The 22,821-nt window shown below is 36.9% G+C and overlaps 3 protein-coding genes across 4 annotated transcripts; 1 reads left to right on the top strand and 2 right to left on the bottom strand.

The window, feature by feature from the left end:
• Window positions 1-1,567: 1,567 nt before the first annotated feature.
• On the bottom strand, window positions 1,568-4,919 carry LOC132276314 (uncharacterized). Its single transcript, XM_059777691.1, has 2 exons — window positions 4,916-4,919; window positions 1,568-2,115 (listed from the first exon to the last, which is right to left on the bottom strand). The coding sequence occupies exons 1-2, from the start codon at window positions 4,917-4,919 to the stop codon at window positions 1,568-1,570; spliced, it is 552 nt and encodes a 183-aa protein (XP_059633674.1).
• Window positions 4,920-6,797: 1,878 nt separating this feature from the next.
• Window positions 6,798-12,030, bottom strand: LOC132304191 (uncharacterized). Its single transcript, XM_059801795.1, has 2 exons — window positions 11,673-12,030; window positions 6,798-7,019 (listed from the first exon to the last, which is right to left on the bottom strand). The coding sequence occupies exons 1-2, from the start codon at window positions 12,010-12,012 to the stop codon at window positions 6,976-6,978; spliced, it is 384 nt and encodes a 127-aa protein (XP_059657778.1). The 5' UTR covers window positions 12,013-12,030; the 3' UTR covers window positions 6,798-6,975.
• Window positions 12,031-15,399: 3,369 nt separating this feature from the next.
• On the top strand, window positions 15,400-20,612 carry LOC132303323 (disease resistance protein RGA2-like). 2 transcript variants are annotated; one of them, XM_059800543.1, is made up of 5 exons: window positions 15,400-15,738; window positions 18,429-18,497; window positions 19,078-19,189; window positions 19,642-19,706; window positions 20,434-20,612. In XM_059800543.1, the coding sequence occupies exons 1-4, from the start codon at window positions 15,487-15,489 to the stop codon at window positions 19,656-19,658; spliced, it is 450 nt and encodes a 149-aa protein (XP_059656526.1). In that variant the 5' UTR covers window positions 15,400-15,486; the 3' UTR covers window positions 19,659-19,706; window positions 20,434-20,612. The 2 variants fall into 2 exon arrangements, with proteins under 2 accessions (XP_059656526.1, XP_059656532.1); XM_059800549.1 differs by lacking the exon at window positions 18,429-18,497 and having other exon boundaries at window positions 15,404-15,738.
• The last annotated feature ends 2,209 nt before the right edge of the window (window positions 20,613-22,821 follow it).

Raw genomic sequence — 22,821 nt, 5'->3', positions numbered from 1 at the left:
CCCTTTGGATTTTTCTGAGTCACCAATAAAGTACTCACTAACCGTTCTATAATCTAATTTCTTTTCATGTGGATTATAAATCCTAGTTTCCGCTGGGCAACCCCAAACATACAGGTGCCTTAAACTAGGTTTCCTTCCTATCCACAGTTCAAATGGAGTTTTTGAAACTGCCTTACTAGGAACCCTATTTAATACATATATAGTAGTTCTAAGAGCATACATCCACAATGATATGAGTAACGAGGAATTACTTAACATACTCCTAACCATTTCCATAAGAGTACGATTATGCCTTTCAGCTACACCATTCTGCTGTGGCATGCCTGGCATAGTGTATTGAGCACAAATGCCACGCTTTTCAAGGAGTTTAGCAAATGGTCCAGGGCATTAACCCTGTTTTATCATACTTTCCATAATATTCACCACATCTATCTGACCTTACTATTTTCACTTTTTTATCTAGTTGCCTTTCAACCTCATTTATGTATACTTCAAGAGTATTCATTGCTTGAGATTTTTCATGCAATAAATAGATATATCCATAATGTGAAAAATCATCTATAAAGGTGATAAAATATTTTTCTCCACCAAAAGATGGAACATCAAAAGGTCCACAAATGTCTGTATGAATAATTTCAAGAAGCTCTATACTTCTTGTGGCTTCTTTCTTTGTGTGTTTGGTTTGTTTACCTTTAATACAATCCACACACATAATAAAATCAGTAAAATCTAGATTTTAAAGAATATCATCTTTTACTAATCTTTTTAACCTTTCACTAGATATATGATCCAATCTTTTATGCCACAAGAAAGATGAATTTTCATTAATTGAGCTACGTTTGGTTCCAACATTATGATGTAAGGTCAAAAGTGTTTCAAAAAATAAATCATCAAACTTTATCTTGTATAAACCATCAACAAGAATACCAGAACCAACAAATTGGGATTTTTTGAACAAACTGAAACATCCATTACCAAATTTAAATGAAAAACCATCAACATCAAGTTTGGACATATAAATCAAATTACGGGAAATTGAAGAAAAATAAAGAGTTTTAAACAAACCTAAATGAAATCCACTATCTAAAATTAAACGAAATTTCCCAATGGCTTCAATTGGAATTTTCTCCCTATTCCCTGTGAACACGGAATCATCATTTGGATTTGTGGTTTGGGTTGAAAGGAATCCCAGCATCGTATTAGAAATATGAAAATTAGAGTCTGAATCAACCCACCAAGTATTAGAAGGAGCTTCAATTAAATTTGATTCAAAATATATAAAAGCCAAAGGTTTACCCTTCTTTTCAAACCACTCTTTACGTTTCATGCAATCTTTCTGAAAGTGTCCAAATTTGTTACAAAAATGACACTTATCATTCTTGCGTTCCTTCTTATGAGTAGCTTGATCAGAATCCTTTATTTGGGGTGTTGCTCACTTAATGCCTTTTCCAGGCCTTTTCCCAAATTTCTTTCTAGCTTCTTGAATCATGAGATGAACATTATGATTATCTTGTTACTTAAGCCTTCCTTCAACCTGAATTAGCATACTGGCTAATTCATTCACATTCTACTTGTTCTTAATAGTGTTATAGTAAATTTGAAATGGCCCATACGGAATAGGTAAGGAATTGAGAATAAATTGAATGAGAAAAGTCTCATCCACATTCATCCCTAAAGTTTTCAATTTCGAAACAAGATTAGTCATGTCAAGAACATGCTCATGCATACTTCGAGTACCATTAAAACGCATAGTAATGAGGTCAGCCATTAATTTCCCTACAAGAGACTTATCTGCAGTACGAAAACGTTCTTCAATATTTTTCAAATATTCCTTAGCACTATCAGTTTGGGGAAGAGTTGTTTTAATATTGTTTGCAATAGTCTTTCGCTTAAACATAATACTCAATCTGTTCGATTTTTCCCAAACTTTATGGAGAGACTTTTCTTCCTCACTGCTTTCACCAGTAATAGCAGTAGGTTTCTCAATTTGAAATGCTAAATCAAGATCTAGCACACCTAAGTTGAACTGAACTTGCTCATTCCATTCTGAGAAGTTAGTCCCATTGAGAATTGGAACAGATGAAGCATGCGAATTCACTGAAACAGGAAGAGATACTGCAATAAAATAATCATAATAAGGTAAATGCTCATAACATTAATACTTTGAGATAACAACAGATATAAAAATAAATAAATACATTGTACAACTATGGTACCCCTTTAGGTAGTAACCAAAAAAAAATAAAAATAAAAAATGATGCTTAGATGTATTTATTTATATATAGCTTCATTAGTGATGCACTAATTAATTAAATAGACAAGTTACCTTTGGATATCCTATATCTACCCAATTAAAAATTACATACAACTCCTTAATGTTTATTTATTCACTTGAAAATTAATTCCCTTTGAGGAATTATTTTTAATAATTGAATAAACCCAATATTCATGAATTTTACAAAAAATTATAAGCATCATTATTCATGAAATATTGCAATTATGTCTAACACTAAAATTAATATCCATTAATCATTATGGTTAGACCACTTTGGTAGCTACCAATCTTTCTATAATATGAATATTTAATTATCTAGTAATAAATTCAACATTAAATTACACACCATATTATGCACACATAATTTACAAAGTCAATTAATTAAACCGCTAGTGGGTGTCCTAAAATTTCATAAATACATGTACTGTAGTGTATATTAATAAGCATATATTCAATTAAGTACAAAACAAAAAAAGACATCATCACCTTTTGAGAACCTCGATTTACGTGGCGGAATCATAAACAAAAGTTCAGAATGTATACATAATGGTTATAACTTTCAACTACTATCATAAACAAAAGTTCAGAATGTATACATAATGGTTCTAACTTTCAACTACTGTAAGTTCATCATTATGTACGAAAATCATAGCAACACAATATATATTAACTTGTTTTTTTGTCTCATTATGCTATATAATATACAATCCAGTTTTATTTTTTAAAATTTAAGTTTGTCAAAGTCAACATAATATATATCAACACACATAATTTCGAAAATCGAGGTATATAACATCAGACGTCTCGACAAACATATAACAAAAACAAATCTGATCATTATACAAGTTCTTGACACTCGATTCAAAAATAGGTACCCGAATTAGGAAAATTTTGATCTGGCATACGGATCTCTATTAAAGCTCTACGAATATAATAAATTAAAATTAAATAATTAAATAATTTTAATTAAACTTAAACATATTATTTATGCAAGTATAATGGAAAAATAATGAGTTCCAAAACTACGGGCTCTGATACCACATGTAAACTCTAATTAATTTGTGTTAGACTTTAATCAGAAATAATCATAAATCCCTAAATTTTATAACTTCAATTAATTTCACATCCTTATAACGCATAACTATATATAGTTAGATATACATATCTCGATCATGATATCAAACCTTACTGAGATTAAATCCAACGTCTAGATCCTTTAACTATGAACTAATTTGCAACTCTAATCAACAGGCAAAGGTGGAAATTGGTTTCTCTCTCTTGCCCTTTTGCACATATAAAACTTTTACGTGTTGTATCCTTAATCGTACATAATTGATAGAGTATATGCACTTTTATAAAGGTAGAGAGATGATCAGTTTTCCTTTTAGTACATAATTCTACTTTCCATCAAAGTAAGAAATAAGAAAGGAAAACACTTCTCCAATAAGTAATTACTAAAAAGGTAATTATAAGTTGACCAAAAATAAATAATATTAATTGATATTTATTTACTTAGCCATCAAGTCATATGTCACATGTCCAAATCATGTGGGCCATAATTAAATAAATAATCTAACACTCGTGTAGCCGCGAAGTCACCAATGGACGGGTCATATTAATAATTTGAAAAGTTATGGATTTAGATTTTGAAAACGGGGAGCGACATTGATGGCATCACATATTATGGCACGACATTGTTATTTTGGAATTGGAATTAATGTTGTATTCCTTCTCGGCATAGTATGACCCCGCTTCTTATTTTCTATTCATTGTTTGGATTCACGGGGTCACAAGAGGCATCTCTTAGGCACCACCTACTGAGCTTTATGCTCACCTTATTATTTTAACATTTTTCAGGACATGGGAAAGAAGTGGCGAATAATGTTCCACCATATGCCTAATTTGGTTTAGAAGATCATTTTGCTATTTTTGTATCCAAGTCTCACTATTTTTGTAAAACTTAATATATTGTATTCTGTGCGGAGACTTATGAACTCTTATTATTGTAATTTTATTTATGAATTGTAAGTAGATGTAATTTGAGTAAAATTCTAGTATGTGTGCATAGAACTATGTATAAGACAAGTACTCCTTTATTCTGAATGAAATGGTTGATGTTGATGGGCTATTTTGAGGAGGTTGTTGATATTGTTGTTTTGGAAATATTTTATATTATTTGAATTGTGTGCTGGGACAGGTTAGATAAATTTTGAAGGTTCAAGAGAGGCCATTACATTTTTTTATGCATTTAAGCAGGTTGGCATAGGACCCTTTTTAGTAGAGGTCATGTCGAATTTTTTTTTTTTTAATTGACATCAGTTTAGGGTTGTTACAAATTTGGTATTAAAGACATGGTTCGAATACCATTAGGACGACGGGTAGAGGCCTACTTAGGTTTGCATGGGGAAGTTTGAATTGCATGACTAAAGTGTTTAAATGTTTAAGAAGTATGCCTACTTGTTTACTTGTTTATTTGCTTATGTGATCACATGCTTATATGTTTACAGTTTTGAAGGCATTCCAATTTGCTATGTGTTTACGTGTTTAGATGTCGGTACATGTAAATGAAGCATATATGTTAAGTGAAAGCATGTTTATTTGTTATGTGTTTTCTTGATTAGGAAATTATGACTTGATCACCCATTATAGGCTTAAGTTATGATGATGGTGTCGTACATCATGTATACTTAGAAATGGTTAGTATGCGGCTTTGTATACGATTTTATGATAGGTGTACATGTTTGGGAAGGGTACAGTTTTATAGGGTGAGTTGTTTGGTGTGCTCTTAAGTGTTGTGTCTTAGTTTCGAATTATGTGAGTATCCAAAGCTTTGAGTCAGGGTCACATGCTTGTGTTGTATTTGACTATTTTCTTGCCATTTTTAGAGTTATGCCTCCGAAAACGTAGAGAGGCAGATGATGGTGGGGAGCAAGACGAGCTTTTTGATTGGGATTCTTTGGTTAAGAATTTGGTTGAGGTCATGACAAACTTTGTACATGCAGTAGTCATAGAGACTAAAAGGTCAATGGTACAGTCGGAGAGAACAGTGGTTATGGACAGACAGGGAGATAGGGGCTTATAGAGTCATGCATGAAAGATGTTAAAGGGTGATTCTTCTAATTCTCCTGTTGTTTTTACGTCACCGCTGGAGACATCCCCTAAGGTCAAGAAGGATTGTTGTAGGTGCAAGCAGACAAGTCATTTAAAAGCAGAGTGCCCTTAGAGTCGGCTTAGTTCTGGAGTTTGTTTTATATGTGGTCAACCTGATCATAGGAAGAAAGATTGTCCAAAGAGAGGTGGAACTCCAGTTGGTGGGGTAGGTTCAGGGCAAGGACCGACTCGACCTTTTGAAAATGGGGAGCGACATTCATGGCATCACATATCATGGCACGGTATTTTTATTTTGGAATTGGAATTAATGTTATATTCCTTCCCGACATAGTATGACCCCACTTCCTATTTTCTATTTATTATTTGGATTCACGGGATCACAAGAGGTGTGTCTCAGGCACCACTTACTGAGCTTTATGCTCACCTTATTATTTTAACATTTTTCAGGACATGGGAAAGAAGTGGCGGATGACGCTCTACCACACGCCTAATTTGGTTTAGAAGATCATTTTGCTATTTTTGTATCCAAGTCTCACTATTTTTGTAAAACTTAGTATATTGTATTCTGTACAGAGACTTATGGACTCTTGTTATTGTAATTATATTCATGGACTGTAAGTAAATGTAATTGGAGTAAAATTCTAGTATGTATGCATGAAACTATGTATAAGACAAGTACTCATTTATTCTGGATGAAAGGGTTGATGGTGATGGGCTATTTTGAGGAGGTTGTTGATGTTGTTGTTTTGAGAATGTTTTATATTATTTGTATTGTGTGCTGGAACAGGTTAGATAAATTTTAAAGGTCCAAGAGAGGCTATTGCATTTTTTTATTTAAGCAGGTTGGCGTAGGACCATTTTTAGCAAAGGTCATGTCAATTATTATTATTATTATTATTTTTTTTTAATTGGCATCAGTTTAAGGTTGTTACACATTGTCTCCCAAATGTTTTGGGCAGGATTTTGTTGTGGATTGTTTGCCTGATGCTGTGTTTCGGGCAGTTTATGTGGATTGTAACCCTTCTTAATGTTTTGTTGTTTGCCATTAAAAAATAAAAAAAAAACTTCTTAGTTTTTTCATATGCTTCTATCGGCCAATAAAACTACTTTACTTTGAATTAATTATTCCTTCTTTTTTTAGTGTTGCTATAAAGATGGATTGAATGATTGTGGTGAAATAACTGAGACACAGACCTAAAATTCATGATTAAAGTGATTGCTTGAGACGTGGAACTAACATTTTTACAGTTAGACACTAGCTTAAAAGCAAATGCTATATATGAACTTATATAGTGTAACGACCCTAGCTGATGCCAAGAATTTTACAAAAAATTCGGCATAACCTCCCCTAAAAATAGGCCTACCATACCCTGTTTAAATTCATTTTTAACCTATCACGGCAACAGTATATGATCATACACAATCAAATAACACCGATAATTACTTTAACTAAAATTATCCTTCCCATTCATCAACAAGGTTACATGACAAAGTTTTGCAAAATATACATATATACCTTTATACTTTTAGTGCTTTGCAAAAATAATGGGAAATATACAAAAGACACAAAAGTGAGCTTCTAGTATCGCTTAAGCTTGAGGTGGGTTGTCGTTCACCGGTTCTTTTCCAAGACCTGAAAAAAATGTATAAATAGTAGGGTGAGCTATATGCTCAGTAGGTGACACTTAAGACACAAATCTTGTGTCCTTGTGAATTCAAGCAAAGCATAGGCCAATGGGAGATAGGGATCATACAACGTAGGGGATCAAATACAACATACAATTCAATTCCAATTATAACTAATGCAATGCAATGCAATGAAATGCAATGCATGTCAATGACACTCCCCATTTTCATTCTCAAAACCATCACTTTCAAACGTTAATATAGCCCGCCCTTTGGTAATCCCGCCGCGACACGAGAGGAGGATTGGCTAGTGTCCCTGATCCTTGGTAACCCCGCGGTGTCATTATGGGGCCCAGCTAGCTCAACCACACTAGGGCGACTCCCTAGTCCTCTTTAGGCTATATTAACCTCCGGCCCGTTGGTAACCCCGCAGCAACCGGGTTTCGCATAAAACCATTTTATCAAAAACACTTCCCTGAAATTCCCTCTATTTATTTCAAGAACAATTTCTCCCATTTCATGCAAACCCAATGGTATGTGCATGTATATATGTTCCATACATTCAATGTCATGGCATTTAAAATTTTCCATCATAAAATTAAACATTCAACATGTTCAACATCTCCCAAGTAATTATTAACACATTAAGATACAACAAAATACATTTAAGCATGTGCATGTATATATATATATGAGCTCAACATCATGAATTGGGAAATTTGGCGCAATTTAAATAAGCATACTCTCATACATCAATTTCAGCATGCTAGCACATAGTAAACATAGTAAATCAACAACTAAATATAATTTGCACATGAACCAACCATATTCAAGATCGTGAAAACCCTCTAGACATCATTAATACCATCATAGATATAATTAACTCTAAATTAAGCATATTTAATACAACATGGAGGTAAAATTCACAATAGAACAAGACTAGAGTGGATTAAGATACCCCTACCTCAAAATAGGCAAAACCCTAGAAATGGGTCCTAAATTTCAAAGTTCAAAGGGTGCACCAAATCTGGAATTGTTGGTATGGATGCGTAGAGCTCGACACAAGCTTCGTTTTGCCTCAAACGGCACCCAAATCTACCAAGAGATGATGAATTAATCAAAGATTCAAGTTGCAAAGGAAAAAGAAAAAGAAAAAGGCAAAGAGATAGAGCACTGGCCGAGAGAGAGGATTCAGCGGGGAGAAAGAATGAACATAAAAAAAAAGTCTCTAAACCATATGTTTGAGTGGGTGGTGGGTCCCACAGTTGAAAAGTCAAAAACTTTACATTCTCCCCAAATTAAAAAAGATTTCGTCCCCGAAATCAAGACATACCTGGAGAAGAAAACAACGCTGGGTACTTGGACCGAACCTCCTGTTCGAGCTCCCAAGTAGCCTCCTCCACTCCGTGGTGTCTCCAAAGGACTTTCACCATTGATATCGTCTTGTTCCTCTACACCTTCTGTTGTGTGTCAAGAATCTGAACTGGTCCTTCCTCGTAGGAAACATCCTTATCAATGTCCACATCTACCCAACTCAAAATGTGAGACTGATCCGATTCGTACTTCCGTAACATCGATACATGGAAAACATTGTGGACCCTATCTAACTGTGGTGGCAAAGCAAGCCTGTAGGCAACCTCTCCTACTCGGTCCAAAATCTCAAACGGTCCAATAAATCGTGGCGACAACTTGCCACTTTTTTCGAATCTCATCAATCCCTTTCGTGGAGAAACCCGTAGAAAAACGTGGTCTCCCACCTCAAAGGATAACGGTCATCTCCGCTTATCCGCATAGCTCTTCTGTCGGCTCTGAGCTATAAGTAACCTCTGTCTTATCAACTTAATCTTCTCAGTAGTCTCGAGTACAATGTCGGGTCCTAAGGCGGCTGTCTCACCTACCTCAGTCCAACAAACAGGAGACCTACAAGGTCTACCATACAACGCCTCAAATGGAGCCATCTGGATACTCGTCTGATAACTGTTGTTGTAGGCAAACTCAATAAATGGAAGGTGATCCTCCCAACTACCTCCCAAATCAAGTACACATGCCCGAAGCATATCCTCCAAAATCTGGATAGCACGCTCTGACTGACCGTCCGTCTGTGGATGGAATGCCGTACTAAGATGCAACGCTGAACCAAACGCTACTTGAAGTCCTTCCCAGAACTTCGAAGTGAACTTAGCATCCCTATCTGACACAATGGTTACAGGAACTCCATGCAACTTTACAATCTCCTTCACATAAAGAACACCAAGCTTCTCTGCATCATCTGTTGCCTTAATAGGCAAAAAGTGAGCCGTCTTGGTCAATCTATCAATGATGACCCATACGGACTTATTGCCCCTTCGTGACCTTAGAAGACCTGTCACAAAATCCATAGCAATATGCTCCCATTTCCATTGCGCTACAGGTAATGGTTGCAACAAACCTACTGGCCTCTGATGCTCGGCATTCACCTGCTGACAGGTAAGGCATCTAGCCACAAACTGTGTAACATCATTCTTCATCCCGCTCCACCAATACTGACGTCTCAAATTGTGATACATTTTAGTACCACCTGGATGAACTGCAAAACGGGAAGTGTGAAACGACAAACTGTGGGAACCACCAACAAACCCCTGAACCGTAGACCCCCATCTGCATGCAAGGCCCAATCTTTCACTGTCTCACCACTAGAGATCAAAGCGTGGATGGCATCTATGTCCGGGTCCTGTCTCTGTGACTCAATCACTCGTACAACAAGAGTAGGCTGAGCCACAAGACTAAATAAGAATGCCGACTCACTGCAACCATCATTATCACAACACTGTAATCCTATCTCTGCCAGATCTTCAAGCATCTTCCACTTCCGAATAGCTAAACTGGCCAAAGTTCCACGAGATTTTCGGCTTAAGGCATCAGCTACAACATTTGCCTTGCCTGGATGATACTGCAAATCAAAGTTGTAATATTCCAAGTACTCAACCCATCATCTCTGTCTGTTGTTCAAGTCCTTTTGGGAGAAAAGGTACTTGAGACTTTTGTGATCTGAAAATACCTCGAATCTCTCACCATACAAATAATGTCTCCAACACTTCAAGGCAAACACAACTGCCACTAACTCCAGATCATGAGTAGGGTAGTTAAGCTACTACTCTACCATCCTGCATCAACACACATCCTAACCCGTCACGTGAAGCATCACAATAGATCACATAACCCAAGCCTCGCTCAGGTATCACCAACACTGCAGCTGTAGTCAATCTTGTCTTCAATTCCTGGAAAGATGACTCACAGGCCTCATTCCAGACAAACTTGACCCCTTTCCGGGTCAAACGGGTCATAGGAGCTGCCAAACGGGAGAAATCCTTCACAAATCTCCGATAGTAACCCGCTAAACCAAGAAAACTGCGGATCTCAAACACATTCTTGGGTCGCTCCCAAGTCAAAACTGCTTCAACCTTTGATGGATCAACTGATACTCCACCTTCTGAAACAACATGCCCCAAAAACTTCACCTCCTGTAGCCAAAACTCACATTTCTCGTATTTGGCATACAATCGGTGTTCCCGCAAAATCTGTAAAACAATACTCAAATGGACCTCGTGATCTTCCCGAGTCCGTGAGTACACAAGAATGTCATCCACGAAAACTACCACAAACTGGTCCAAGTAATCGTGAAAGACGCGGTTCATCAAGTCCATGAATGCCGCTGGCACATTAGTCAAGCCAAAAGGCATAACAAGGAACTCATAGTGTCCTTACCATGTACGGAATGCTGTCTTCGGGATATCCTCATCCCTAACCCGCAACTGATAATAGCCAGACCTCAAGTCAATCTTCGAGAAATAACTGGCTCCCCTCAACTGATCAAATAAATCATCTATCCTTGGCAAAGGATACTTGTTCTTGATGGTGGCATAATTCAACTTCCGATAATCAATGCACAACCTCAACGAACCATCTTTCTTCTTAGCAAACAAGACCGGTGCGCCCCACGGTGACACACTCGGTCGGATGAAATCTTTCATCCTCAAATCATCAAGCTGCCTCTTCAATTCTTCCAGTTCAACTGGTGCCATACGATACGGTGCCATAGAAATCGGCGCGGTACCATGCATCAAATCAATAGTGAACTCCACTTCTCGGTGTGAAGGCAACTCTGTCAAATCTTCTGGAAAAACATCCAAGAAGTCACAAACAATCGCCGGATAAACTTCTCCCACGACATCATCTTCTTCGGCTAGAAGACTAGTTAAGAAATAATCACCATGACTTTGTCCACGAACTCCATAAAATGATGAAATGTGGGAATCACTCCGATCTCCCACGAAAAAGAAACAGTCTCCCTCGGGAGTGCAAACTGTAACCCTTCCTCTGTAACAGTCGATCGTGGCATGAAATGAAGCCAACCAATCCATCCCGAGAATGACATCAAAGCTAGTCATCTCTAGGAGGATAAGGTCAAACACGAAAGTCCGCCCAACTATCACAATGGGACATTCCCGCACAATTCGGCTCAAAGACACTGAAACCCCAACTGGCGTATCAACACTCAACGCCCGTTCCAAGAAACTAACTTCCAACCCGGATGTAAGTGCAAATAATGATGAAATGAAAGAATGAGATGCACCAGAGTCAAATAAAACACGGGCCCAACAACCAAACACTGGAAATATACCTCGAAGGACTGACGGTCCAGAAGATGCATCAGTCTGTGCCAGTGCAAAAACACGTCCCTGTGGTACCTGTGCCTGAGGACTGCCAACCTGAACACCTGACTGCTGCACTGACATAGTAGGAGTATCCCTCCTAACTGATCGTGAACCCTGTGAAGACATAGTAGGCTGTGGTGGTGGTCTGAAACCTGACTGAACTGTAGCCGATTGTGACGGCCTCTGCTGTGACCCTCTGCCACTAATGTTGCCTGCTCTCTGACTCGGACAATCACGAATCAAGTGACCCTGCTGGCCACACCCATAACAAGCCTTCGGAGCTGACGAAACTGAAGACGATCTCATCGGACAACTGGACTTGTAATGTCCGAGCTGCTGACACTGATAACAAACAACTGCACTCCTGTCAGATCCAGCTGGCATAGGAGTGGTAGGAGCAGATCTTGTAGACTGTTGCCCCTGAAACTGAGATGGACTGCCCCTCTTCTTTTTCCAAAAAGATCCCTCTGAGGATGGCCCTGCACCCCTCTTTTGCTTCAATTGCTCTCTTCTTGCATCCTTATCTCTATTATCAGCCTCCAGCATCAAAGCCCTTTCCACTGCTTTAGAGTAAACCTTAATAAACTGTGCCGTGATCAACGGCCTCATTCGATCATTAAGACCCGAGACAAACTTCCGAGTCTTGTTAGCTTCATCTCTCACCACTTCTAGAGCAAAACGGGAGAGTGAGGTGAACTTATTCTCATACTCCGCCACTGACATGTTCCCTTGAATAAGGTTATGAAACTAGTCTTGTAACTCCCATCTTTTGGAAAGCGGAAAATACTTTTCATAGAACAGTTCCTTGAACCTGTCCCAACTCATCTCTTCAATCTTGTACTGGTTGGTGATCGACTTCCACCAAACCTTGGCATCCATAGCAAACTTGTAAGTTGCTAGGATGATCTTCAAGTGATCCTCTGTCACATCCATTGAGGTCAACTGAGTTTCGACTTGATCCATGCAGTTGTCGGCTACCATTGGATCCGCACCGCCCTCAAACATAACCGGCATCAGCTGAGAAAACCCCTTAATGATCTTGAGACGCTTCTGAGCTAGAGTCTCCTCAACTCGAACTGTAGGTTGTGGTACCAACTGTGGCTGAGCAACAATCGTTGCCCTCACGACATTTTGCAACAAACGATTAAACTCTAGTGCCGCAGAACCTTCACCTACTTCTACGGGTACGGGTGTTTCAATATTGTCTCTTCTTGGGGGAACAGCTCTTGGGGGAATCAAGTCCCTAAGAAGCATGTTCTCATCATTTAGCTCTTCCGGATTGGAGCTGGAGCTCTCACCAACATCACCCCTTGTTGGTCTAGGGCTAACTTCTCTAGGTTCCTCACGCCGTGACATCGTGCTATAAACTAGAAAATGATTCAGAAACATGACACTAAGGTCCACTGTTGACGACTCAACAAGAATTAATACCGTATAACACTTAGCATGCAAGACTATGCAAGAAACATTTTAACATAAACAAGTAAGCAAGTAAGCACATAGGTAGTTAAGCATGCTCATTTAAATAAGATACCACGTAGCAAGTAGTCAAGTAAGCAACACAAACAACATTCCATGCGACTCTATGTAGGCCTCTACCCGTCATCCTAAAGGTTTTCGAACCTTTACTCTGATACCAAATTTGTAACGACCCTAGCTGATGCCAAGAATTTTACAAAAAATTCGGCATAACCTCCCCTAAAAATAGGCCTACCATACCCTGTTTAAATTCATTTTTAACCTATCACGGCAACAGTATATGATCAGACACAATCCCATTCATCAACAAGGTTACATGACAAAGTTTTGCAAAATATACATATATACCTTTATACTTTTAGTGCTTTGCAAAAATAATGGGAAATATACAAAAGACACAAAAGTGAGCTTCTAGTATCGCTCAAGCTTGAGGTGGGTTGTCGTTCACCGGTTCTTTTCCAAGACCTGAAAAAAATGTATAAATAGTAGGGTGAGCTATATGCTCAGTAGGTGACACTTAAGACACAAATCTTGTGTCCTTGTGAATTCAAGCAAAGCATAGGCCAATGGGAGATAGGGATCATACAACGTAGGGGATCAAATACAACATACAATTCAATTCCAATTATAACCAATGCAATGCAATGCAATGAAATGCAATGCATGTCAATGACACTCCCCATTTTCATTCTCAAAACCATCACTTTCAAACGTTAATATAGCCCGCCCTTTGGTAACCCCGCCGCGACACGAGAGGAGGATTGGCTAGTGTCCCTGACCCTTGGTAACCCCGCGGCGTCATTATGGGGCCCAGCTAGCTCAACCACACTAGGGCGACTCCCTAGTCCCCTCTAGGCTATATTAACCTCTGGCCCGTTGGTAACCCGCAGCGACCGGGTTTCGCATAAAACCATTTTATCAAAAACACTTCCCTGAAATTCCCCCTATTTATTTCAAAAACAATTTCTCCCATTTCATGCAAACCCAATGGTATGTGCATGTATATATGTTCCATACATTCAATGTCATGGCATTTAAAATTTTCCATCATAAAATTAAACATTCAACATGTTCAACATCTCCCAAGTAATTATTAACACATTAAGATACAACAAAATACATTTAAGCATGTGCATGTATATATATATATGAGCTCAACATCATGAATTGGGAAATTTGGCTCAATTTAAATAAGCATACTCTCATACATCAATTTTAGCATGCTAGCACATAGTAAACATAGTAAATCAACAACTAAATATAATTTGCACATGAACCAACCATATTCAAGATCGTGAAAACCCTCTAGACATCATTAATACCATCATAGATATAATTAACTCTAAATTAAGCATATTTAATACAACATGGAGGTAAAATTCACAATAGAACAAGACTAGAGTGGATTAAGATACCCCTACCTCAAAATAGGCAAAACCCTAGAAATGGGTCCTAAATTTCGAAGTTCAAAGGGTGCACCAAATCTGGAATTGTTGGTATGGATGCGTAGAGCTCGACACAAGCTTCGTTTTGCCTCAAACGGCACCCAAATCTACCAAGAGATGATGAATTAATCAAAGATTCAAGTTGCAAAGGAAAAAGAAAAAGAAAAAGGCAGAGAGATAGATCACTGGCCGAGAGAAAGGATTCAGCGGGGAGAGAGAATGAGCATAAAAAAAAAGTCTCTAAACCATATGTTTGAGTGGGTGGTGGGTCCCACAGTTGAAAAGTCAAAAACTTTACATATAGGTTCAGTGTTGGTGTTTAAATTTAATGGGAGGAGATCCAGAAAATGTTAAAGGGTGGGCTAATACTAATATTTACTTATTTATTTTATTTATTTATTAGCTGAGTTAAAATTGACTATACTAATTTTATTTTATTTTATTTCTGGGACGTACTTTTAGATAATGGTAAAACGAGGCCTTTTTGGGTTCATCCTCTGCACTCCAATTTTGAACTTGAGATGATGAAAGCGAAAGCCACTACCACAACCATGCTCACTGCTTACCACTTTCCTTTTCTTGTCCACATTAGAAAAAGAACAAAAAAAAAAAAAAATGCTTGGGCTCCCACCTGATTATCATGACATGACCATATTAATTGCACTCATTTATCAATTCTTGTGGGCTCTCATTTTCATGCTTTTCCTTTATTTAGCTTTCAATCAATTTTCACTTACTTTGAGTGAGTGGCGAATTACTAGTATTTCTTTTTTTACTATTCTGTTAATCCTTCAATTTTCTCAAGGGCTTATTATGTAGCTACACAACGAAACTACTGAGCGTCTCTTCCAAAGAAATGGCAGAAACACTTCTGACTGAAATTGTGAAGAAGTTGGGTTCCGCTCTTCTCCAAGAGATGGGACTTGTGTGGGGCGTCAAGGATGAACTTGAGAAACTCATAAACACAGTTTCCACAATCGGAGCTGCACTTGCCGATGCAGAGGAGCAGCAACTCACAAACCATGAGGTTGAAGACTGGCTCCATAAACTCAATGATGCCACCCAACTTCGCCGTCAGGCTATGACTCCCAACACAAGGCTAAAGAAGGTACGCCATTTTTTCTCTAGCTCAAACAAGCTTCCTTTCAGTATTAAGTTGGCTCATGAGATTAAGGCCATTAGGGAGAGACTAGATACAATTGCCGAAGATAGGAAAAAGTTTCACCTCACTGAACGGCCTATAAATCAGATACGAGTTGAGAATATTAAGAGAGAGGAGACTTACTCTTTTGTTCGTGCAGAAAGTGTTATCGGGAGAGATGTTGATAAAAGGAAAATTGTAAAACTTTTATTGGAAACCAATGTTGAAGATCAGAACGTGTCAGTTGTTGCAATAGTTGGAATTGGGGGACTGGGAAAGACCGCACTTACACAATTAGTGTATAATGATGAGAGGGTCACTAAACATTTTGAAATTAAGACGTGGGTGTCTGTTTCTAACATTTTTTATGCGAAGGTCATTGCAGAAAAGATGATAGGTTTTGATGGATAAATTGCAAGAAAAAATTAGTGAAAAGAAATTTTTGTTTGTGTTGGATGATGTGTGGAACGAGAATCGTGACAAATGGTTACAAATGATAGATTTGCTGATGAGTGGTATGACAGGAAGTAAAATTTTAGTAACTACTCGTTCTGAGTTGGTTGCAAATGTTACACGGTCAAATTCACCATATATTTTAAAAGGCTTGTCGGAGGAGGAGTCCTGGTCTTTATTTGAAAAAATGGCATTCAAACAAGGGAAAGAGTTGGAGAATACATTTCAAGTAACAATCGGCAAGGAAATTGTTCGGAAGTGTAAAGAAGTCCCTCTTGCCATAAGGGCTGTAGGAAGCGTACTATACATTAAAGATACAATGGATGAGTGGGAGCTTATCTGAAGAGTTGTTTTGCATTATGTTCCTTGTATTTAAAAGATCAAATTATCGATAAGCAAAAATTAATCCAATTGTGGATTGCAGAGGGATTCATTCGGGGGCCGGTGTATGAAAATCAGCAGTTGGAGGATGTTGGTAACTTGTATTTTATGAATTTACTTAGGAGGTCCCTTTTTCAAGATGTCCAAAGAGATGAAGGGGGTTATGTAATAAGTTGCAAAATGCATGATCTTGTTCACGATCTTGCGCAATTGGTTGCGAAGGCCAAATTTTTCATGGTGAATTTGGATGTAGAAATTGTTGATGAAAAAATTCGTCACGTGTCACTTGATTCCAATGTAAATTTATCATAACAAATTTCAACCCGCTTGGTTAAAGCTAACAAGTTACGAACAATTTTTAAAAATCATGGAAAGGTTGAAATTTTTGATAAATTAGGTTGTGAAAGAATTTTTTCAAGTTTTAAAAGGTTACGCGTATTGGATTTGCATTCCGCGGGAATTGAGATTGTGCCGAGTTACATAGGCAAGTTAAAACAGTTAAGGTATCTTGATCTCAGTAAAAATGAGAGTATGGAGACCCTGCCAAGTTCCATAACCACATTGCAAAATTTGCTGACCTTAAAACTCAATGTGTTGGTCTCTTAAAGAATTGCCAAGTGATTTTAAGAAATTGGTCAGTCTTAGACCTCTTGAACTTGACGGCTGTAATACATTGAGTTGCATGCCTAATGGATTGGGTGAGTTGACGTCTCTTTTTAAATTAACATTGTTTGTAACAGAGTCAGATAGCCGATTGAATGAATTGCAAAGCCTAAACAATTTACGGGGAAGGTTACAAGTTGATGGACCCAGGGACCCCCGCCCCCCAATCGTTTAAAAATTGTGAATCGTATAACATGTCTCATAAAAACAACATCAGCAAATGGCCTAAGTTGGAAGTTTAATTTTTGGAGGTGGGGAGGAGATTTTAATTCTTGGAGATGGGCAGGAGATTTTGGGCACGGGTTATTGTTGGAAGTCCTGCGTCCACACCTGAATCTAAAGAAGCTGGAATTATTTAATTATTTGGAAGTGAGTTTCCCAAGTTGGATGATGGTTGACAAAATTGGGTTATCCCTCCCAAATCTAGTCAGAATCGATGTAGAAAGCTTTAACGGATGGAAACATCTTCCACCATTTGGGCAACTTCCTTCTCTCCAATTTCTTCGGGTTAAACGCATGAAATCCCTAGAGTACATAGACGAAGAGACGCAACACCAACATGAAAATTCCTGCTTCTCTTCTTTACCCTCCTCATCGAGTGCAGCAGCAGCAAGAAGAAGAGAACCAACACCAACATCAATATTCTTCCCATCCCTGAAAGAACTCGAGCTCTCTGAGTTGCCTATATTGAAGGGATGGTGGAGGAGTACTACTGAAGCAGAAGAAGCAACAGCGACCACCACTTCTTCACCAGCCCAACAGCAATATCATCAGCTCCCATCATTTCCTTCTCTTTCCAAATTAACCATCCGTGGCTGCCATAATCTGGCATCAGTGCCTTTTCTGCAACCATGTCTTGAAACACTAGATCTCAGTTGAGTCAACAACAATCTAGTACAACCACAGTTAATGATGATGGTGTCCCCAACAACTGTCGCAACGTCGTCCTCTTCATCTTCTTTGCTTCTTCCTCTTTCCAATTTAAAGTCTCTGTCTTTAAGATTCATTATGGATCTAGTTACTCTGCCTGAGGAGCCGTTTCGAAGTCTCACTTCTCTCCAGAAGCTTGAGATTTATTATTGTCGAAGACTAACCTCTCTGTCAGGACGACTGCAATGTTTTTCATACTCATGCTTAGCTGAAATGTTTTTCACATGTAGGTTCTTGGAGCTTGGGGGAGGGGAAAGTCTAAGGCCAAAAAAGCAAAAGACAAACAGAGGCAGCATGAGGTGCGAGGGGAATGTGAACCTATGTCTATATATTAAAAAACGCTAGTTTATCAAGAATACGCAAGAAAAGCAGTTTGAATTGCCACAAATGTTTGCTACTTTGTTTCTTCCACTCCAAAAGTTATAGTTAGCTTTCAACATATATTTCTGTGCCTATTTACTACTGGAGACTTATTGTCTCTATTGGTACTCATAATTGTGATTAAGGTTGCAATTCCTGATTCGATCGCTACATATTTTGTCATCCATTTTTCTGCGGCTTCTCTGTGGAGCAAGGATATTCAATCCAGAGAGGCAATATAAGCTGTGAGCATATGTTTAGTGGTGGCTGAGACAAGCTATGGGCAATAGCAAATAACTCTAGGATGATTACTGTTAAGAAATTTTACTAATGAACAGGCTTTTAAATTGTGCTTTACAAGTTACAACTAACTATTTGGGTCCGTGAGTCTTCATTTATGGGGAAATGATTGAATAACTTGGTGTCTTTTTTATTGGGCTGATTTGAGTTATTTTCCTAGTTCTCATGCTAGACTTGCAATATTGTGTGTGGTCTGACATTATAAGTTTATTTGGTCAGGGTGGTAACATGTTCTTTCGGCCCATTACACAAAGGCTGGAGAACTGCATCCAAACCCAAGTATGGTGGGTCAAGAATGGGAATGCTATTTTGTGCCTCAGAATCTTCGTAGGTATGCTCTCAGCAATTATTCTTTGGTTCTTTTATATGTAATGTTTGTTTGGATGTAAAATATTTTTTAAAAAATATATATATTTTTTTTCTGGTGTTTGGTTGCCAGTAAAATATTTATGAAGAAAAAAAATATTAAAACTTAATAAAAATAATTTATCCATTAATTTTTGACAAGTTATTTTACACACTACACTCGACCCGATAGACTTGACTTTAACCTCAACCTAAATCTTTGCCAAATACCAAGAAAAGTAAAAATTAAAAAAATATTTTACCTTTCTTCAAAAGAATATTTTACGAAACAAACGGAAAGTAACTTCTAAATTTTCCTTAATATATTTTTACTGTCGTTTAAAAATTTAATGCTCATTCACATGGTGTTCCATGAACAAGGTTGTCAACATTCGCATTCATGTTTCCTTATTGTGTGCTAATACAATCTCTGGACAGGTTTTGTAGCAAGTTGATGTTGAAAATCACTTGATGAATGATGCCCTATTTTACTTGCAAATTCAGTAAGTCTATTACTAATTGAAAATTCACTTGCTATTCACATTTATTCTCACTATGGTCAAAGTTCTATCATAACCCTTCTTTAGAATTCAACTGGCATAAAGCAAAGACAATGGTAGATTAAGCTGGTCAATGATCAACAGCACGCATACCTAATATATATATATATTTTTAATATAAAAATAAAAAAATAAAAAATACCTCTTGTATCTTCTATCTATCCATCTCGATTTTATAAATTTTCTTTAGATTTTGGTTAAAACTTGCTCCGTACATATGCTCTCTCTCCATGAGCAAAAACATTGATTGGATAGATGAGGCGCCTGTTACATTGCTCATGGAGAGACACAACCAAAAACTCTTGTGTAAGTTGCTTCACGTTGGTTTTTGGAACGCATGAGTTCGAGTCTTGGCACCAACTAACCCCTAACATTTACCCTTCAAAAAAAATAAAATAAAATAAAATAAAAAATAAACACCTCTTGTATAAATGTGATAGAGACATATGGATAGATGGTTTCTTTTCTTTTTTTTTTTTCTTTTTTTTTTCAAAAAAAAAAACTCTTTTATCTATCTAACCATCTATGGCTAGACACAACCAAAAACTCTAGCAGTAAGGAAAAAAAATGTTTTATTTGTTTATTTTTAAAAACCAATAATCAAGCTTATCAATTTGCAATCACCAAATACACGAAACCAGCCTTATGAGTTGCTAATTATTTTTTGCAGAATATCTAAGCTCCAGTACTGAGATTCACAACCGTGGCTTGTGAGCCCGTAATACTTGAGAACTTGTGTGCACCAGATCAGTATTACATTAAATTGATAAATGTTAATGAAATGAGTTGTTGTTTACTGTGGATATTGATTTTTGGACATATTTCTGCTTCTAGTTTGTATTATTATTATACTGCTATGCACTCGAATGCTTAGATAAAATGATTTCAGAATCATGTAATGGAGCATGTATGTGATGGAGAGCCGGGCCTGGCCCGGCCCGAGAGTTTGAGGTCCATATTTCTGTTTCGAATCGCCACTAACCGTTGCTACATAGTATGTTTTTAGAGATGAGGGAGAAGGGGAAGAAGGTCAAGGCCAGAAAAATAAAGGACAAAGTGAAGTTCGAGGGGAATGTGAGCCTAAGTTTATATATAAACACTGGTTTATCAAGAATACTTAAGAAAAACGCTACCAAGTTGAGAGAAGTGTAATTATTTCTTGACACATTTAGTTTGTTTCAAAATCATACATTTGAAAATGATTTAATTTCTAAGAATGATTTAATTTAAATAGACTTGCAAGGATTGGTAAACTTGAGTGGAGAATGGTGAAATATTGGATCATGTAATGTTAAATATAAGGTCAAATACAAAAGATACACGTACCTTTTTCATCAAATTAATTTAGAATAGCTATTGATTGCTTTGAGTACACGGTGCATGGACTTATCCAACAGAAATTATTTTTGTTATTATCATTATTATTTGTGTGTCTCAATGAAAAAATGCAATATATTTATGCAATTATTCAGTAATCATGTATACGGTATACTTTGAAAGAAAAAAAAAAATGATACCACTATAGCTAAGTTCTTAGTGGGTAGGTTCTAAACGGTCTAACAATTTCAGCCTATAAGGCCCATCCAACTGGCCCAAGTTCAGGAGCAAGATGGGCTGAGTTGTGCATGGGCTTTTGAGAATAAAGGTCGCTATTTGTCTAATCCAGTTTAGAATGTGAAAGATGAATGTGTCAGCTACCTAATATTTTTTGTTTTGGATCACACTGAAACAGAGCTCACGTAAGCTTTCAGCAACTCTTCTCTTGAATTTTGGGGGCTTTGTTTTTTCAAAAATGTCTATTTTTAGGAAGTTGCAAATGGACATGTTCAAACCTTCAACTAAACCCGAAACAATTTGAACTGTACTCTTTAGTTCTACTTTGTCAAACCGTTTGGATCAATACCATTTTTATAATTCAGAAGAAGAGTAAGAATACATTTTTCGAATTCAGAAGACGTATCATTTTTCCATAACATTCCTTATATAAAAGGTATCCAATTACTTAATATGTGTGTGTATATATATATATATACACATTATAGTTCTTGTCAGCATGTGCATTATTGGTCCCTATGAGACAAGTAAAAACATTTTCCCAAACTGTGCTCTGCATTTTTCATGTATGCATTGCAACTGACCAAAAATTCATCTAGGTTCCAAAAGTTGGATTATAAAATACTTGTTTTAAGATGAGTTAATTTATAATTGCGTTTATCGAAAAAAATGCTTGATTCAAGATATGAGATGAGAGTCTTTGTCATTAGACTTTTCTTTTAGAATTATTTCATTAATCCACTTTGATTCCAATTTATACACATCGCTAAAACCATTTTATGTTAAGATCATTCTTATTTATTTACGCACATCTATAATTCTTCATCCATATCAATCTGTCTATCTTTTTTGATCAAAAATGAATGTTAAATCTATCTAAAATAAACAGTGGGTGATTAAATTAAGTGAGAATGTACTATTTTAAAAAATGGGGTCATCCTTAACATGTTTCTTGCTAATGAGGCTTAAGATATAACAAATTAGTGTATGAAATTGTGAATTGGGTGGTCTAACTTCCAAAAGGTATAAAATTCATTTATCTTTTGTCACACACTCTTGGACAAGGCATCTACAATACAACATTATAATTGTCTACCTAAATGCCTAAGTGCCTTTTTTTTTTTTTATAATACATTGTTTGCCCCTAAGCTATTCCATTAAATGATCCTCTTGGTAGCTTATAATTAGTGAATTAATATTACTATATTTAAATATATAATTTTGTTTTGATTGACTTTTGAGCCATCTATTATTATTTTAGTGAGAGATGTCTTCATCACCATTCCAATCATAAAAAAGAATATAATTTTTCCTAAATCACACAAAAAATATTTGTATTCCATCCATTCCAACCATGCATTCTGAAGGACGAGTTAAAATCCAACCACTCGAATATAGAATGCCATCTAAACCGACAATAAGTGATTATAATATAAAATTGAATTTTTTTCAAAATGGAGATGTCAAGACAATAAGAATCTAAAAAGTCTTCATAAAAAAATAG

The sequence above is a fragment of the Cornus florida genome, unplaced genomic scaffold, assembly GCF_030987335.1.
Source record: "Cornus florida cultivar Cherokee Brave unplaced genomic scaffold, ASM3098733v1 CherokeeBrave_3.0.0_Hap2_Chr01, whole genome shotgun sequence".
NCBI classification, from domain to species: Eukaryota; Viridiplantae; Streptophyta; class Magnoliopsida; order Cornales; family Cornaceae; genus Cornus; species Cornus florida.
The sequence above is the reverse complement of the archived record's forward strand: the minus strand, read 5'-3'. Positions and strand labels throughout refer to the sequence as shown.

What these genes read in the sequence shown, in the direction of transcription:
- LOC132304191 (XM_059801795.1), bottom strand. Translation starts at nt 12,012, where the DNA reads ATGAGATCGTCTTCAGTTTCGTCAGCTCCGAAGGCTTGTTATGGGTGT. An exon ending in TGGACCGTCAGTCCTTCGAG is followed by an intron (nt 7,020 to 11,672) that starts GTATATTTCCAG and finishes CATTTTTTTCAG; the next exon opens with GTCTTGGAAAAGAACCGGTG.
- LOC132303323 (XM_059800543.1), top strand. Translation starts at nt 15,487, where the DNA reads ATGGCAGAAACACTTCTGACTGAAATTGTGAAGAAGTTGGGTTCCGCT. An exon ending in CCAACACAAGGCTAAAGAAG is followed by an intron (nt 15,739 to 18,428) that starts GTACGCCATTTT and finishes TTTCACATGTAG; the next exon opens with GTTCTTGGAGCTTGGGGGAG. An exon ending in ACAAACAGAGGCAGCATGAG is followed by an intron (nt 18,498 to 19,077) that starts GTGCGAGGGGAA and finishes TTATTTGGTCAG; the next exon opens with GGTGGTAACATGTTCTTTCG.